Here is a 16,038-nt window from a genome sequence, read left to right as displayed (position 1 = left end):
GGTCGTGTTACCAGCAGTAACATGATCGTGCCTGCCTAAATTCATTTCTGAGCTACATTTTCAAACTATCAGTAGCTGTCGTTTCTCAGTTTGTCCATGCGATGTCGCTGTCGGTCATTTTGTAGACAGAAACGGGGCGTAGCCTAAATGTCTCGGTACTTCCTACACGCGCGCACTGTGTTTAGTACGATATAATAGTGTGCTCGGCTTCACACGTAGTGCCCTACACGTCTATTTGGAATCCCGCCCCGGGTTAAATAGCTTTTTTGGCTGCCCACAACTTTCACTCCGACCGAAAATAAACTGGTTTGTCCAAGAACAGCGGTGATTTCCCATGGAGCGGGATTAAATAACACGTCCACGAGGTTCAGGGTTTTCCAGGCTGGTCTTGTTTTTAATTATTTTTTAAAAATTTGTATAAACAGTGATGTGTAACGTGGATGCGGATTTTTCTCAAAGTTTGATTTGAATGTTTTATGTGTTTAAAAACCCATCCGGAGACAGTAATGCTGCGTACTCCGTGGATTCACTCGCTGTTATTGAAGTGTAAACAACAACAACAACAACAACAAATAAGCTTCTAGGGAAAGTTGTGTTGTTTTGTTTTGTAGGCAGGTAAATTATTGAGTAGAAAATAGCTAGGAATAAACGCCAAACTGGAATATAAAGGGAATGTCTAATCCAGGGGCGAGGAGAAATGGTCCGGTGAAACTGCGGCTCACAGGTAAGTTCATCAAATGTTTACACTTTTGTCGAATTCATATAAACACACCTCGTTTATTTACAAAACCTTCACTATAGAATGTAGCTCTGAACACCGTTTAGCCTTACATGCTGCTAAAGTAAACATCCCCTGAATAACACTTTTACAGAACGTTTTAAAGTAACTTAAAGCACCAGAAAATTGTGCTAGCTTTTACTTTATTTAATTGCTAATTAAACGTTTTTGTCTGGCGTGTTCATCCTAAAACGGAGGTCAGGAATTATATCACTGTTCTCAGTTTTAGCTGGTTAGCTGTTGTTATGGTGTGCTACGTGGTATCCAGGGGCGTGGCTACACGACTGGCACTTTGGGGTGGCAGCTGGCACTTTGGGGTGGCAGCTGCCACCCTGAACTTAAAATCCTGCCACCCTAATTGTCACCCCAGCGCTTTATTACCGCCCTGCGTTTAACTTGGAGAGTTAACGAATCATGATTTTAACTCACTACGGTCGTGTTCTAGACCAGATCCCGTGAGTATTCGGAACTATCCAGCAACTGTAATGCAAAGAAATAAGTAAGTAAGTAAATAAATAAAAAAGGTCAGCCTTGTGCTAGATCTAGATTGTAGGACCGAAAGTTTAACACCTGACCATCACACTTGTACGTGGGTCTTCCATATACACTTAATAATAATAATAATAATAATAATAGATGAGTGGAACAACGGGTGAGTGATCCTGTCCGTGTGGCGTTTCTGCGCATGTTCTCATCATGTCCGTGTAGGATTTCCAGGTTCTCCGGTTTCCTCCCAGGGGTCACGGTGGCTTAAGTAGAACGTATGCTTCGCTTTTTACACGTACGCTAGGAACAGCTTCCGCCCTGTGTGCGTTGTTTGCGTGTTCTCCCCGTGCTTCGCGGGTTTCCTCCGAGTACTCCAGTTTCCTCCCTAAGACATGCATCGTAGGCTGATTGGCATCTCAACGTTGTCCGTCATGTGTGAATTGTGTCCCGAGTCCCCTGGGATAGGCTCCAGGCTCCCCCGTGACCATAAGTGGTATGGAAAATGGATGGTTTCCTCTCAAATCCCAAAAAAAAACAAAAAACATTCTGGTAGGTGGATTGTCAATTCTAAATTGGCCCTGAGGACTGGCATCTCATCCAGGCTGTGTTCCCCACCCTCGGGATAAGCTATAGATCCACTGCCACCCTGACCAGGGTAAAGCAGTTAGGGAAAATGAATGAATGAAACGGATTGCAACATAACTAGAGATGATTTCAAACAATCTGACACTTCTGTCATTCTGCAGAAGACCATGGTTCATTTAATAAAGAACTAGAAGTAAATATCCTTTACTTTTTCTTTTTAAAAAAAAAAAAAAAAAAAAAAAAAAGAAGCAGTTTTCCTTTCTTTCATCCTCTCTTTCTCTTTCCTCTCTTTTCCTCTTAAATACAGTTTTGTTGTAATTGTTTCTTTGTGTAGCTTTTTGGCAGATGCTTTTATCCCAAGTGATTTATGAGAATCCAATCAGTTGAGAGCTAAGAGTTTGTATTGAAGCCAAACAGTTGGTCTGTGTCAGTCGTGGGATTTAAACTTAAAACCATCTGGTCACTTGGCACTGAGTGACCACTAGAGGAATTAACATTTATCTTTCATGTCTGATTATTCCATTTGTGGCAAGCATGATATTTGTCTCTCAGCGATGCATCGTTTTCTACTCCATTGCAATGGAGTTAATGAGAGTTGAGGGTTAAAGCGCACCTAATATGGATTTGAAACGTGCCTAATTTAGTTGTAGAAGTCTCGGACAATAGATTTACATGCATCCAAGGTAAAAAAAAAAACAAAAAAACACTTCAATGTGCTCATAATTTAAATTGCAGCATTACCTTTTCCCCCCAGTGTCACAAACGACTCGTTAAATGATTCGTTCTGAAAGATTCATTCTAAACTCCTCCTTTCAGAGAGCATACTCGGCTCTGATTGGTCAGATGTCCCAGTCTGTTGTGATTGGTCTACCGCTATCAGTGTGTGTCAAAGGAAACGCCCACTAGCATAACGTCTGTTCGCGAGCAGCCGATGTAGTCCAGAGGCGGGGCTTTTCGTTACAGACTTACGTAGGTTAGTACAGGAAGTAAAGTCTGGAATCACTAACGACTCGTTTCAGCTGTTCAGAATCAGTTCCTTCTTTTGGAAGTCAATAAGTCAGTTTGTCGTGCGCTTTGATATTTGAAACGTTGCAGACTTTTTACATTCACAAACAGCTCTATATACACACGACGTGAAAGGTAATATCTGAAAAACCATAAGAAGTGCACTTTAACACTGCAAAAAAAACAGCACAGCAGCTGTGAGGTCTTCTTTACGCCCTTCTCTGTCTGCTTCCTTTGGCACGGGTCGATCTCCTGACACAAACACAAATGAATCATTAACTATAAATGTGTGTGTGCGCCTTTCTGAATCAGCCTGCTGCTAAATTGGGGTTGCTGGAAGCTTCTTTAATGAGAGGAAGCTACAGGTCAAGTATTGTGCTTTTTTCTATCACTTTTAGCCAAACGCCACCAACTGTCTCTTTTTTTTTTTTTTTTTTTTTCTTTTTTAAATGACATCTTGACTAGAAATCCTTACTGTTGCTTACTTTAAGAGCTTTTAAAAGTAGAACAAAGTCCAACGTTTTTCCTTCCTTAAAATGTTCCTATTTGCCTAGGCGCGATGATTCATCATCATTTATTGCTGGTACTGCTCGGTTATTAACAGCAGTAAAAGCTACAGCTGATTAGAGCACTGTGCAACAGGAAGTGTTATAGGAAGCCATTTCTGCTGACTGATATTACATATTATCTCTCCATCATTACATTATCAGTCTGCCAATGCGAAAATGCCCCGTCTGATTGTCTGTCTGTCTGTCTGTCTGTCTGTCTGTCTGTCTGTCTGGCCGACCAGCCATCTATTTATTTCTCGGCATGTCTGTCTTTCTGTCCGTCCGTCTGAATATTACCTGCAATGTAGATATATATTTTTAATCTGTTTATCTGGCCATCCATCTGTCTATCTGTCCATATATCTAACTGTCTGTCATCTATACATCTTTGAATATTTCTGTGATCGATCTCATTTTTTCTATCTGGCAATATCCATCTTTCTGTATGTGTGTCTAACTACAGAGCTCGAAAATATCCATCCATCCATCCATCTATCTGCCATATCTATCTTTATCTTTGTCTATCTTATTTGTCTGTCTGTCTAACGCACTCACTATTTGATATCTGTCTCTAACAAATATCTTTCTGTCGGTTTGTCTGTCAGTAATGATTTTGCACTCGTGCTCAAAGACATGAATGAGTATCTGTCTCTTTCAGGCTGAAGCTGTGCATGTGAGTATTAGTGTGTGAGTACTGGTGAGGCTCGTCCTGCTTCCTCGAGGATCAGTAACCTTCTCTCGCACTGTGCTGCTGAAAAGCCTCTCTATACCAAGTATCAATAGAGTGTGTGTGTACTGATCAGGGCTTGTTGGTGGAGCTGGCAGGCTACACTCCCAATCCCACACAACACCCTTAAAGTCAAAAATCCTCGCTCACCTTTTACCCCAATGTCCAGTATCACAGATTTCAGTCCATCCAAATACCTGCTCATGACTATTCAGTACAGTGGAGCAGGCTTCAATTACTACATTAAAGAACGTAATCAGTACGTTTTAGCGTACTGATTTAATATGGCTTTTTTAATACTGATTTTTTGCTGTCAGCACTTTCTTTTTATGGCAAAATGTAAAATAAAAATAAAAACCTATACTCTGATTTTCACCACACCATTAGACAGGCCATATAATTTTTTATGATGTTGACATTCTAACAAATTCACCAGCAGGTTGCTCCAGTTCCTGTTGTTCCAACGTTCCTATTGTTCATCATATTTAAATACAGAATACGTTCGCAGCTGCCGTGAGCAGGTTTTTGGCAGTAACTAATTTGAACCAAATTAGAGAGGAACACTACGACACTGCATATCATGGTCACGGATTTAGTGTCTTCCAGCTCATGGAAATCAAAAATCCAGTCTCTTAAAATATCCGAATAAAGAATTTATAATACAGAAATGTCGACCTGAGAAGATCTCTAATCAGATAATTAACTCAAAACACCTGCAGAGGTTTCCTGAGCCTTTAATCTCTCAGTCTGGTTCAGTACACACAACGACAATCACGGAAATCAAGGTCCCAGAGTCTGGAGGAAGAGTGGAGAGGACCAGAATCCAAGGTGCTTGAAGTCCAGTGTGAAGTTTCCACAGTCAGTGATGATTTGGGTTGCCAGGTCATCTGCTGGTGTCGGTCCAGTGTGTTTTCTCAAGTCGAGAGTCGATGCGGCGTCTACCGGGAGATTTTAGAGCACTTCATGCTTCCATCTGCTGACGAGCTTTATGGAGACGCTGATTTCCTTTTCCAGCAGGACTCGGCACCTGCCCACAGTGCCAAAACTTCTAGTAACTGGTTTACTGACCGTGGTGTTACCGTGCTTGATTGGCCAGCCGACTCGCCTGACCCGAACCCCATAGAGAATCTCTGAGAGACACCAGACCCGACAATACAGACGAGCCGAAGTCCGCTATCAAAGCAACCTGGGATTCCAGAACACCTCAGCAGTGCCTCAGGCTGATCGCCTCCATGCCACGCCGCATCGATGCAGTAATCCATGCAAAAGGATTAAAGTCCAGACCAAGTATCGAGTGAATAAATGCACATACTTTTCAGAAGGTCGACATTTCTGTATTACAAATTCTTTATCCGAATATTTTGAGATACTGGATTTTTTATTTCCATGAGACGTAAACCGTAATCATCAAGATTTAAACAAAAAAAGCCGTGAAATATTTCACTATGTGTAATGAATCTAGAATGTGAGATGATCTCGTTTTACTCGCCACTAACTATGAGGTATCTACCTGTGATGAATTTAGGATTATGTGAGCGTTTTGCAGTCCCGTCGCAGTTTTCCAAATGTTGTTTTCCCCCTGAAAACCAGTGCACAGTAACATGGAGAACCAATCAGATTACAACCTTCAAGTTCCTGAAGGTTGTGGCAAAGCGTGCAGAAGGTATCAGATGGAGCATCTGTGCCTCAGACTAGACGCAGATGGTGAGACATGTCACTCTATGTGACGAAGTTTCGATATATCATCACCTTATGCAGGTCGCTACTTTAAGTTTCTGAGTGATGGTTGTAATTCTATACATCGCTAGTTTTAAACCACCGACTGTCAGCTAGCAGGAGATTTCCTAACCATGTTCCGTCACCTGTACATTTGAAGGAAGTGGAAAATCACACCGCTAGTTCTGCGTTCTCAGAAACGACCTGATTCCCTGCACTTTTTGTTTTATCATGTTTCCTCACTGTCTCTAGGCAAATTCATTTCCTCAGTGAAACAGAAGGCTATTTGCATGAGAAAGCCCTGCTTAGGTCCACTCACTTTCAGAGGTCTTGTACTCATTTCCATATTAGCAAGTTACTCCAGACATCCTCTAATGTAATGTTTAATCCATGGCAGGACAGTGACCTCAGTGTGTTCATGCTTGCGCACACACACACACGTGGAAAAAAACATTTACAAAAAAAAAAATCCTACATCCAACAAAGCAAGGTGCAAAAAATGTAGTTTTTTTTTCCCCCCCCAAGTGTAAAACCTTGCGTTTGGATAAACAGAACACGGCTTAAAAGTTTAACAAATGGAAGGTTACTAAGCATATTTCTAGAATATCTTTCGCACTAATTTCAAGCTTGTTTTCTTTATATAAATGTTGCTTCTTTCAAGTGTTCTTTTCCAGAAAGAAGTGAGGTTCACTGTCCATAGATTTTTATTTATTTATTTATTTATTTATTTATTAATTTTTATTTTATGACTTCTACATTATCGAGTCAGTACAAAAAAAAAAACATTTTAGATTCCAAACATTAGTTTTGTAGCTCAAAATTAAAGGTTGCAGGAAAAAAAAAAAAAAATGTTTGTATGTCATTAAAGAAAGCAGCATATTACATAAGAAAGCACTTTTCACATTAAAAAAAAAAAAACCCCACAGTGAAGGTCGCTGGGTTTTGCTGCAAAAATAAGAAGTGCGACAGTCAAAGTCTCCAGAAGAACCGTGACTGGTTCTGCAAGATGCTCAATAAAACTTACAGCTCATTTCCTCATGAAACTGCACTAATTCTACCTGAGACTACCATTTTATTTTCATTTTATTGCCACACCGAATAAATATATATATATATATATATATAAAATATATAATATATATATATATATATATAAAATATATAATATATATATACTCTTTTTTTCGGTATTTTTAATGTAGAAACATTTAATTTCATTATTTGAAGGCATCTTTGCTCTACAACATTTCTTTGCATGTGCCTAAAACTTTTGCACAGTCCTGTGTCTGTGTGTGTGTGTATATATATATATATATATATATATATATATATATATATATATATATATATATATAACACTTTTACTCATTTTAAGCAGCTGTGAAACGGTCTTATTCTATTGATGGATAGTATTTGTTGCAAAATTATCTGCCAATTGAATAAGACGGAGAAAAATTTAATGTTAAAAATGAATAATGTCTGAAATGAGTATTTTAATGGTCTGAAATTAGCCTTAAGAACAAATCATTAGTCAGGGAAATAAAACGGGGAAATTCACTTATATAGTCTTCTTACGATTAATGTTTTAAGAAATAAAACATCACTGAAGAGATCTTTGGAATTTCCTCTGCGTATAAGAGCGCTATATAAACCCCCCCCCCCAATATATTTGTTATATAATTACATCATCATAAAAAAAAGATAAATTAGCATTTATTTCAGATGGATATATATATATATATATATAATATAAATTTTTTTTTTTTTTTTTGCAGTGAACCACAGACCTTTTCTCGTGGCCTGTTGGCAAACATGCGAGCTGATCTCATTTATTCGGGAAAAAAAAAAAAAGTTTTGTAATAAAGTGTTAATGTTTTGCATTTGGATCAAAGAGGGGAAAAAAGAAAAAATCTTGTCAGAAAATCGCGAGTTTAGATCCTGATGCATTCATCCGAGGCTGGGAGACAAACAAGCAAAATTGACTGTGTTGTCTGGGTGGGATGAATGATGTACTCTCTCTCTCGCTCTCTCTCTCTCTCTCTCTCCTGTCAATCACCGTCACACTAGCCAGTCATGTGTGTGTATATCAGCTCATGTATTTGGAGGAGGGCGGATTGCGCGTGTGTTACGCTGCCCTGTGACGCAGCAGGAGCAGCAGTTTGTAAACCTGCAGTTTGCTGGCTTCACATGTCTCGAAGGAAGCACTTGATTGATTAGTAGTTCTTGTAAACCCAACAGATTGAGAGGGGGAAAAATTACATAAAACACATAATCCTACTTTTTATTTTCTTCATGTTTTGAAATTGTTTTTTTTTTAAAAAAAACCAAACAAACCAAAAAAACCCCATTAATAATATTAATAGGCTTTAATAATCTCATAATTTAAGATATCATTTTTTTGCCTCGAGCCAAAGACCTTTTCCCACATCCTGTCTGCAAACATATGAGATTCTCATTTACTCAAAAAACAAACAAAAAAATGTTTTCCCACTTGACAGAAGTATCAGCGTTTGCGTTTTGGATAAACAGAAGACGGGGTAAAAGTTGACGAATACTTTCTGAAATAAAAACGTCCTAGAGCGAACGAAGCCAGTAAACGCCAGTTTGAAGTGTTCACTGGACTTCTCTTCACACACGCATGAGAAGAAAAGCTTTAAGGTTTTAGAATTGCCCGTTCCTCTGGAAGCTCTGCTCTGCCTCATTTCAAAGAAGGAAAAAAAAAAAAATTGTTCCACTTGACCGAGGTGTAAAAGTTGGCATGTGGATAAAGATGGTATAAAGGGTGACGGAAAGTCCTCTTTGGAATAAATGATGTTTTAGCGAGTGTGTGCTTCAGGCTCTCCATGACTGTGTGTGTTTGGCTAGTGCAGTTTTGATGATGTCATCATGTTGCTCCTTTGTAAAACAGAACAGCAGTCGACAGGAAAAACACAACAGTTTCTTTTGATGAGTTTTTGGGAAACCGGCTTAGACTGTGCAAACTGTTGAAGCAATAACACACGCCTTATGATTTCCTCTGTGCTGACTTTCAGCCTTGCATGCGGGCACAGCGTCTTCTGTTCTCATCGCTCATCTCTCGCACACCTGGCGGTAACGAGCGACGCTTATACGCACATCCTAAACAAAAAGGCGTCTCTTTCCATTACAAAAATAAACCGTAAGCTTTTTATCCACACACGGCTGCTGCAAAACCCGTTTCGCATTTCTGGATCTCACTTGTTCTAGATATTTTCTTTTTGCTCAGGTGTATATACGGTCGCGGCCGGAAGTTTGCATACGCTCCTCATGAACGTGAATGTCACGGCAATATTGGGCTTTCGGTAATTCCTTCGAACTGTTCTTTTTCTGGGGCAGAAATAATAAAACACAAAAACAAGAGTTTGGTTCACAAGTTTTGATTCCTTTTTTTGGTTTTCTGTAATCAGCACAAGGTCAAAATTATACATACAGGGTCAAAAATATACATTCAGCACACCTAATATTTACTTGAAGTTTCACCTCGAGCGGACGCTTTTGGTAGCCATCGACCAGCTACTGGCAGAATTGTGGTTGGATATTTGACCACTCTTCCTGGCAGAACTGGTAAAGTTCAATGACGTTCGTTTGTTTCCTGGCCCGGACTTTTAAGCACAGTCCACAAATTTTCGATAGGGTTGAGATCAGGAGTTTGGGAAGGCCATTCCAAAAGCGTAATGTTCGCCTGCTTTATCCGTTCCACAACCTGCTTTGATGTGTGTTTGGGGTCATGGTCCTGCTGGAACGCCCAGTTTTGGAATGCCAAGTTTTAACCGTCTGGCTGATGGTTTGAGATTATGATGAATAATCCTAAAGTAGGCCTCCTTCTTCATTATTCCATCCACGTTGTGCAGCGCACCAGTTCCACTGGCAGCAAAACATCCCCGGAGCATGATGCTACCACCACCATGCTTAACAGCTGGTACAGTGTATGCCTCACCTTTACTCCTCTGGTCATTGTAGCCAAACGACTCAATCTTTTTCTCATCTGACCATAAAACCTACCTCCAGAAGGCTTTTTCTTCGTTCGTATGGTCAGCCGCAAACTTTACATGGGCTTGAAGGTGTCGATTTTGGAGCAGGGGCTTCTTTCTTGGACGGCAGCCTTTCAGTCCACGGTAATGTAAAACTCGCTCGACTGTAGACAGTGACGCTGATATTCCAGCCGCTTCGAGTTCATGGCAGGCCTGTGTCTTGGTGGTTCCTGGGTTTTTCCTGACCATCCCAGCCAAGTTCTTCTCAGCTGAGGGTGACAGTTTGCGTCTTCTTCCAGACCGTGGCAAAGTGGCTACACCTCCCGATAACTTGTACTTACGTACAATCGTTTGAACCGATGATCTTGGATGCCGCAATTGTTTAGAAATGGCTCCAAGAGACATTCCTGACTTGTGCAAATCCACCATCCTCTTTTTCAGATCCGCACTGTGCTCCTTGGACTTTTCTACACTATAGTACTGTGTGTTGGTCAATCCATTGAAGTGCTGTCAAACAAACCCTTTTTATGCTGGCACAGAGAAGCTCCAGCTGTAGTCAATCATGATCACTAACAGGAAATTAAGAGGCGTTGGTCATGGCAAATTAAAGGACATTTTGGAACTTTCAGCACCACTGAAGTGTTTGTATGTATATTTTTTGACCCTGTATGTATAATTTTGGTCCCGTGTTGATTATAGAAAACCCCAAATGAATTAAAACTTGTGTATCAAATTCTTTTTTTTTAAAAATTTTTTATTCAAGATGTATGTTTTTCTGCCCCAGAAAAAGAAAAGTCCAAAGAAATGATTGAAAGCCCCATCAATATTGGCAATCCATGACCTTCATGTTCATGATTAGTGTACGTCAAAACTTTCGACCGCAAAATCATGGAAGGACTGTCTATTTATTACCAAAGAAATTGTAGAGAAATATTTTTACGGAGAATTGTATTATTTTGAAACTGTTTTGTATCTCAGGCAGGCTTGCTGATGTGATTTCGATCCCCGCATGACACACTGTTATCTATATTATTAAAGAAAATAGAAAAAATACACAACATTTTTTTCAGCTGAAATGTTACACATGATATTTTATAAAACTGTTTACTAGTATTAAGGTGAGTGAGTATTGTTTTACACGGCCGTGATGTTTAAAGCTTCTCTTTTTTTTTCTTTTTCTTTTTTTTTTTTTTTTTAAAAGTACAAAAATGTTTGACTAAACATTTAAAGAAAAAATTTTGGAAATATTGTTTTGGTCCAAACAATCACTATTAAAGTCTTGTTCGGTTTGATGTAAGCTGAGGAAATGGCTTGTGATCGCGAGTAAACACACGTCACACGGACGGCTTTATTAAATACCAGTACATACTTGTTTCCACTGCGCAATTCGTGACAGTGTAGCGCTCTCTTTTTTGCTTTGAAGTGCACCCGCGTATGCACAGAAGCCTGCAGAGTTGTCCCTTGGTTTGCCCCCCTTTGACCTTTGACCTTTGTCCCCATCATCCGCACCGGAAGCGTCTCAGACGGCAGCGTGGCTGCATCTCGTCTCCTCACAGCCATCTGATCACGTATCGCACTTCCTGTCTCACCACTTCCACTGGAAACCAGCAGAACACCACACACACACACACACACACACACACACACACACACACACACACACACACACACACACACGTCTGTGTCTTAGAAACTTGGAGCAGACACTGAAATTCTGCACGTCTTTCTATACCTATTGCCCCACTGCTGCACGGTTGAACTTTTACACAACTTCTGCAAAATCACGTCTAAACACAGGCTGCTTTCTGTTGTCTGAGTCTGTGCCGTTTCGTCTGTGCGTCTGCTTTTGCGTGTTTGTGGTTTGTGCGTTGAGATTTATCTTTCATATTGCAGAGAGTGTTGTGTCTAGAGATGAGCAATATGGAAAGAACATGTCGGAATATTTGAAGAAGTTTTCACACAGTAAACAATTTGTTTTCTGGCACTTCTTCGGTCGTCGTCCCCAACACCCCCCCCGGCTTTGGTAACAAGTTAGGAAAGACACACACGCGACAACCTACACAATCTGTACCACTACATTTAAAAACAACAACAAAATCCTGTAAACTGTCGGCAACAACGATCGTGGTTACATGACTAATACGATCAGAGTTGCAGAAAATCTGAACATTACAGCTAAGAGGATCCAAAAGAGGTTGGAGGAAGCGATAAAGATAAAAGATGTGCTTACAAGGGAATATAGAATATTCATTCACTCGTTTATTCGTTCGTCTTCGGTAGGTGCTTTAGGGGGGTCAGGGTGGTGGTGGATCTGGAGCCTATCCTAGGAATACTGGACCTGAGGTGGGAATACAGCATGGAATGGGATGCTAATCCAGCACAAGGCACCATATACACATATATGCACGCACACACACACACACACACACACACACACACATTCATAACTAGGTGCAATTCTGAGTCAGGATCAAACCAAGGACTCTGGAGATGGCTACACTGCTTATATGAAGCCTAGAGTATAAATAAAAGTAAACCCTGCATTTAAGCAGAAACATCTGTGTATTTATTCGGAACCTTTTCCGAGCATCGTTCTACTTTTGCAGGTGCGATTTCTTACTTGCAGAATCGTAGGAAAAATACTTTCTCCGTGGATTTTCCTGCCATTGCTTCATCTTCGAAAACCCGGCTATAGTGATTACCTAAAGTCACATCTTCCTCTAGCCAGGCGTACAGGAAGTGACAAGTTCTGGGCAGGAGTTTAGGCGGTCGACCCATGCACATTACGACTTGCGCTTTACTGACCTGCAAGAATCAGTACAGAGGTGAGTCTTTTATTATGAAGGACGGCAACGAGGAAGAATGCTTGGGAAATCTCTCGCCACGATTAGCACAGATATACAAATCTTTAAGGCTAGAATCATACAAATGCGGGTACGTTCTGTCTCTTCCGTTTTTTTTTTCTTCAACTACCTTGAGATTCAACGGCCCTGGGTCACTGTTGCCACCTTGTGGAACAGCTAAAGAGTGCAGAAGAATTAAACGTGCGACAAAGTACGCTACAGTACACGCGTACTCTGCTGATGATGAAATTTGCGTCACGGGTACCGAGCGCTGTTCCTAGCGTACGCGTAAAAAGTATAGTATACTTTATGCTTAAGTGGGGCGGGAATACACCCTGGACAGGGTTACAAGTCCATCAGGGCACCACACACTCTTTAACACCTAGGGGCAATTTAGCATAGCCAGTCCCCCTACTGGTGTGTTGTTGGAACATGAAGGAAGCCCGTATGGACATGGGGAGATCATGCCAAAGTCCACACAGTCTGTAAACTGAGCTCAAGCTTGACCCGGGGTGATATCACCCACCTCAGTGCAAAACTACAGAAGCAAAATTTGAACATTATGCACGTCTTGGCCGAGCAACCAAAATGTTGCCGTACATTTTTCTTTTTCTTTTCGTTTACCAAATCATTCCTTCCAAACATTTTATACCCTGCACCCTGACTGGGGGGGGGAAGCTTAGAAAGCCACGATTGTTCAATTCCTAGTTCACACACACTGGGTGTGTTTGAAAGTGTCCTGTTTCATGGACATGCATGGATTTAGGTGTTGACCTTGCCAAGGTGTGAATAAGTGATGCACTATTTTCAGACGGTGTTGATTCAGACACGCGGCACTCGGAAAGCTCGAGGCCGAGCCTTTAAGACTCGTCCTGAAGTGCTGAATTAGAGCATTATAGTCTCGCTGACATGCTGAAAACCTTTTAAAGCTCTTAAACCTATTACAGCTGACTGTTTAGAGCAGGACTCGAGGACGGATGACTCCGAGGAATTTAAGAGGACACAGCGCTGTCTGTCCGTCCCCGCTCGAACGCGCCGTCTCGCACGCACACTTTCCGTGCGTGTGTTTTGGCTGCGACCTGAACGTTCTCTGCAGGAGGTTTGTTGGTTTTAATGTCTCGCGGTAATCTGAGCTTCCTGAGCTTCTCGGGCTGCGGGAAAAATCATGTCAGAGTGAGAGAGTTGTGGAAAGAGAAAGAAGGGACGGACGGCGTGGGTGACCGAGAAAGAAAGAGAGACTTTCCTACAGTGGGTTAGATATGATTGGCTGTGGTTAAGTAAGAAAGAAAACACTACGGGGCGTGCAGTTATAGGAAAATAATCAACAACGGGGTGGGGTTGTGTGGCCTGATGTGAAGCTGAATTACTGTTACTGTTTTCCAATAACAGCACATCAGTGTAGTATCCCTTTAATAACTCAGCAATCATTACACTGTCAGTTATTTTATTTATTAAAGATTGACATCACATACTGTTTATACAGTAGTTACATGTATTGTTCTGGAACATCTGGGAAACAAGTTAGTTCTTGTTATCACTTATGTTAGAGCAGCTATAAACAGCTGTCTGTCTTTCTCTTTCTCTCTCTGTCTTGAAATAATTAAGACAAAAATAGTTTGTCACCTTTAAAAAAAAAAAAAAAAAAAAACGGGAAGTGCAAAGTCCTCTGTCTTACTGACTTTAAACCACGGTCTGTCTGAATACTCGATTCTGATCGGCTGACAGACGTTCCGAGGAGTGCAGTTATTTTTCAGTAAACGCGCAGCTAAAGTAGTTCCAGTCAGGTCTTGGCCGCATTATAGTTCCGTATCACTTCGCCAAGTTAACGGAAATAATGGAAAAGTTTCACACTCTACTGCGTGATAAGCCAGCGAGCAAGTATCAATATTTATTCATTTATTCGTTGTTCATTTTCTGCAGGGGCGCACGGTGGCTTAGTGGTTAGCCTCACACCTCCAGGGTCGGGGGTTCGATTCCCACCGTGGCCCTGTGTGTGCGGAGTTTGCATGTTCTCCCCGTGCTGCGGGGGTTTCCTCCGGGTACTCCGGTTTCCTCCCCCAGTCCAAAGACATGCATGGTAGGCTGATTGGCGTGTCCAAAGTGTCCGTAGTGTATGAATGGGTGTGTGAGTGAGTATGTGATTGTGCCCTGCAATGGACTGGCACCCTGTCCAGGTTGTACCCCGCCTCGTGCCCGATGCTCCCTGGGATAGGCTCCAGGTTCCTCGTGACCCTGAAAAGGATGAGCGGTATAGAAGATGGATGGATGTATTTTCTACAGTAATAAAAAATGAAAAACCCTGTGAACAAGTAGGCTTATGGATAGTCATTTTTGTTCTATTTTTATATTATCAGCATGAATCGAAAAAACCCCTGTGAACTGACTCTCTCTCTCTGTCTCTCTCTGTCCCTCTCTCTCTCGGTCTCTGTCTCTTTCCTTCGGTCTCTGTCTCTCTCTCTCTCTTTGTCTGTCTCTCTCTCTTTCTCGTTCTGTCTCTCTCTGCCTCTCTCTCCCTGTCTCTCTCTCTCTCTGCCTCTCTCTCTCTCCTCCTCACTCTCTGCCTCTCTCTCTCTGTCTCTGTCTCTCTATCTCTGTTTTTGTCTCAAGCCTCCGTTACTAGTTCTAAAATGACGTTTCGGAATTGGCAACAGAGGCTTGAGATGGGATGTTTTAAGGACAAAAACCTGACAAATGTCTTGAATTAAAACAGCTGAACAATGTCTTGATCGGTGGTAGAAGTTGGAATAATTGATCTGTAGAATTATTAGAAAATGATGCACAGTCGGTTATTCCTTACATAATGCACAGGTAATTCCAGTCAGTTTAATCACAGTGCTAAATTACCGCTCTGCCAATTAACAGTTGTAACCATAGTAACATACAGTTACAGCTGCATACAGTAGTTACACTCCCAGCTTCATTATTAGTAGAGATGCGGCACAGACGCAGGTAATTCACACACCTACAGCCTCTCTCTCTCTCTCTCTCTCTCTCTCTCTAATAACTACTTATTACAATCCATTCAAATAAATGTAATCTTATCGCCCTACTGTGTCTGAGCATGATTTAGAGCAGACAGAATTCTAGATCGAACAACCCGTATATAAAATAACTAACGAAAAAGAACCGTTATTTTTATCCTTTCAGTCAGATTTTGCACTGCAGACGTCAGTGACTGCTGTAATTAAACTCCACAGAGGCAAGCAGCCGACGCGATGCGGGGTGCCTCCATGTCCTGCATTAAAATTGTGTAATGCACTCCTAGCCGTGGATTATCCTTTACTTATAGAGCACTGACACCGGAGACTCCTTCCTTACATTTAAAATAAACACCTCCTTATTAAAATCTCGACGATTAACT

At 41.1% G+C, this 16,038-nt stretch overlaps 1 protein-coding gene across 1 annotated transcript in view; it reads left to right on the top strand.

Moving 5' to 3' along the window:
* Nucleotides 1–189: 189 nt before the first annotated feature.
* Nucleotides 190–16,038, top strand: part of LOC128615504 (E3 ubiquitin-protein ligase SMURF2) — an 86,550-nt gene continuing 70,701 nt past the window's right edge. Inside the window, exon 1 of the mRNA XM_053637660.1 lies at nucleotides 190–724. Coding sequence (XP_053493635.1) covers nucleotides 673–724 — 52 coding nt within the window. The 5' untranslated portion in view covers nucleotides 190–672. The remainder of the gene's footprint in view (nucleotides 725–16,038) is intronic.

The sequence above is a fragment of the Ictalurus furcatus genome, chromosome 12, assembly GCF_023375685.1.
Source record: "Ictalurus furcatus strain D&B chromosome 12, Billie_1.0, whole genome shotgun sequence".
In the NCBI taxonomy this organism is placed as follows: domain Eukaryota; kingdom Metazoa; phylum Chordata; class Actinopteri; order Siluriformes; family Ictaluridae; genus Ictalurus; species Ictalurus furcatus.
Note: the sequence above shows the minus strand (reverse complement) of the source record. Positions and strands in the feature narration are given on the sequence as shown.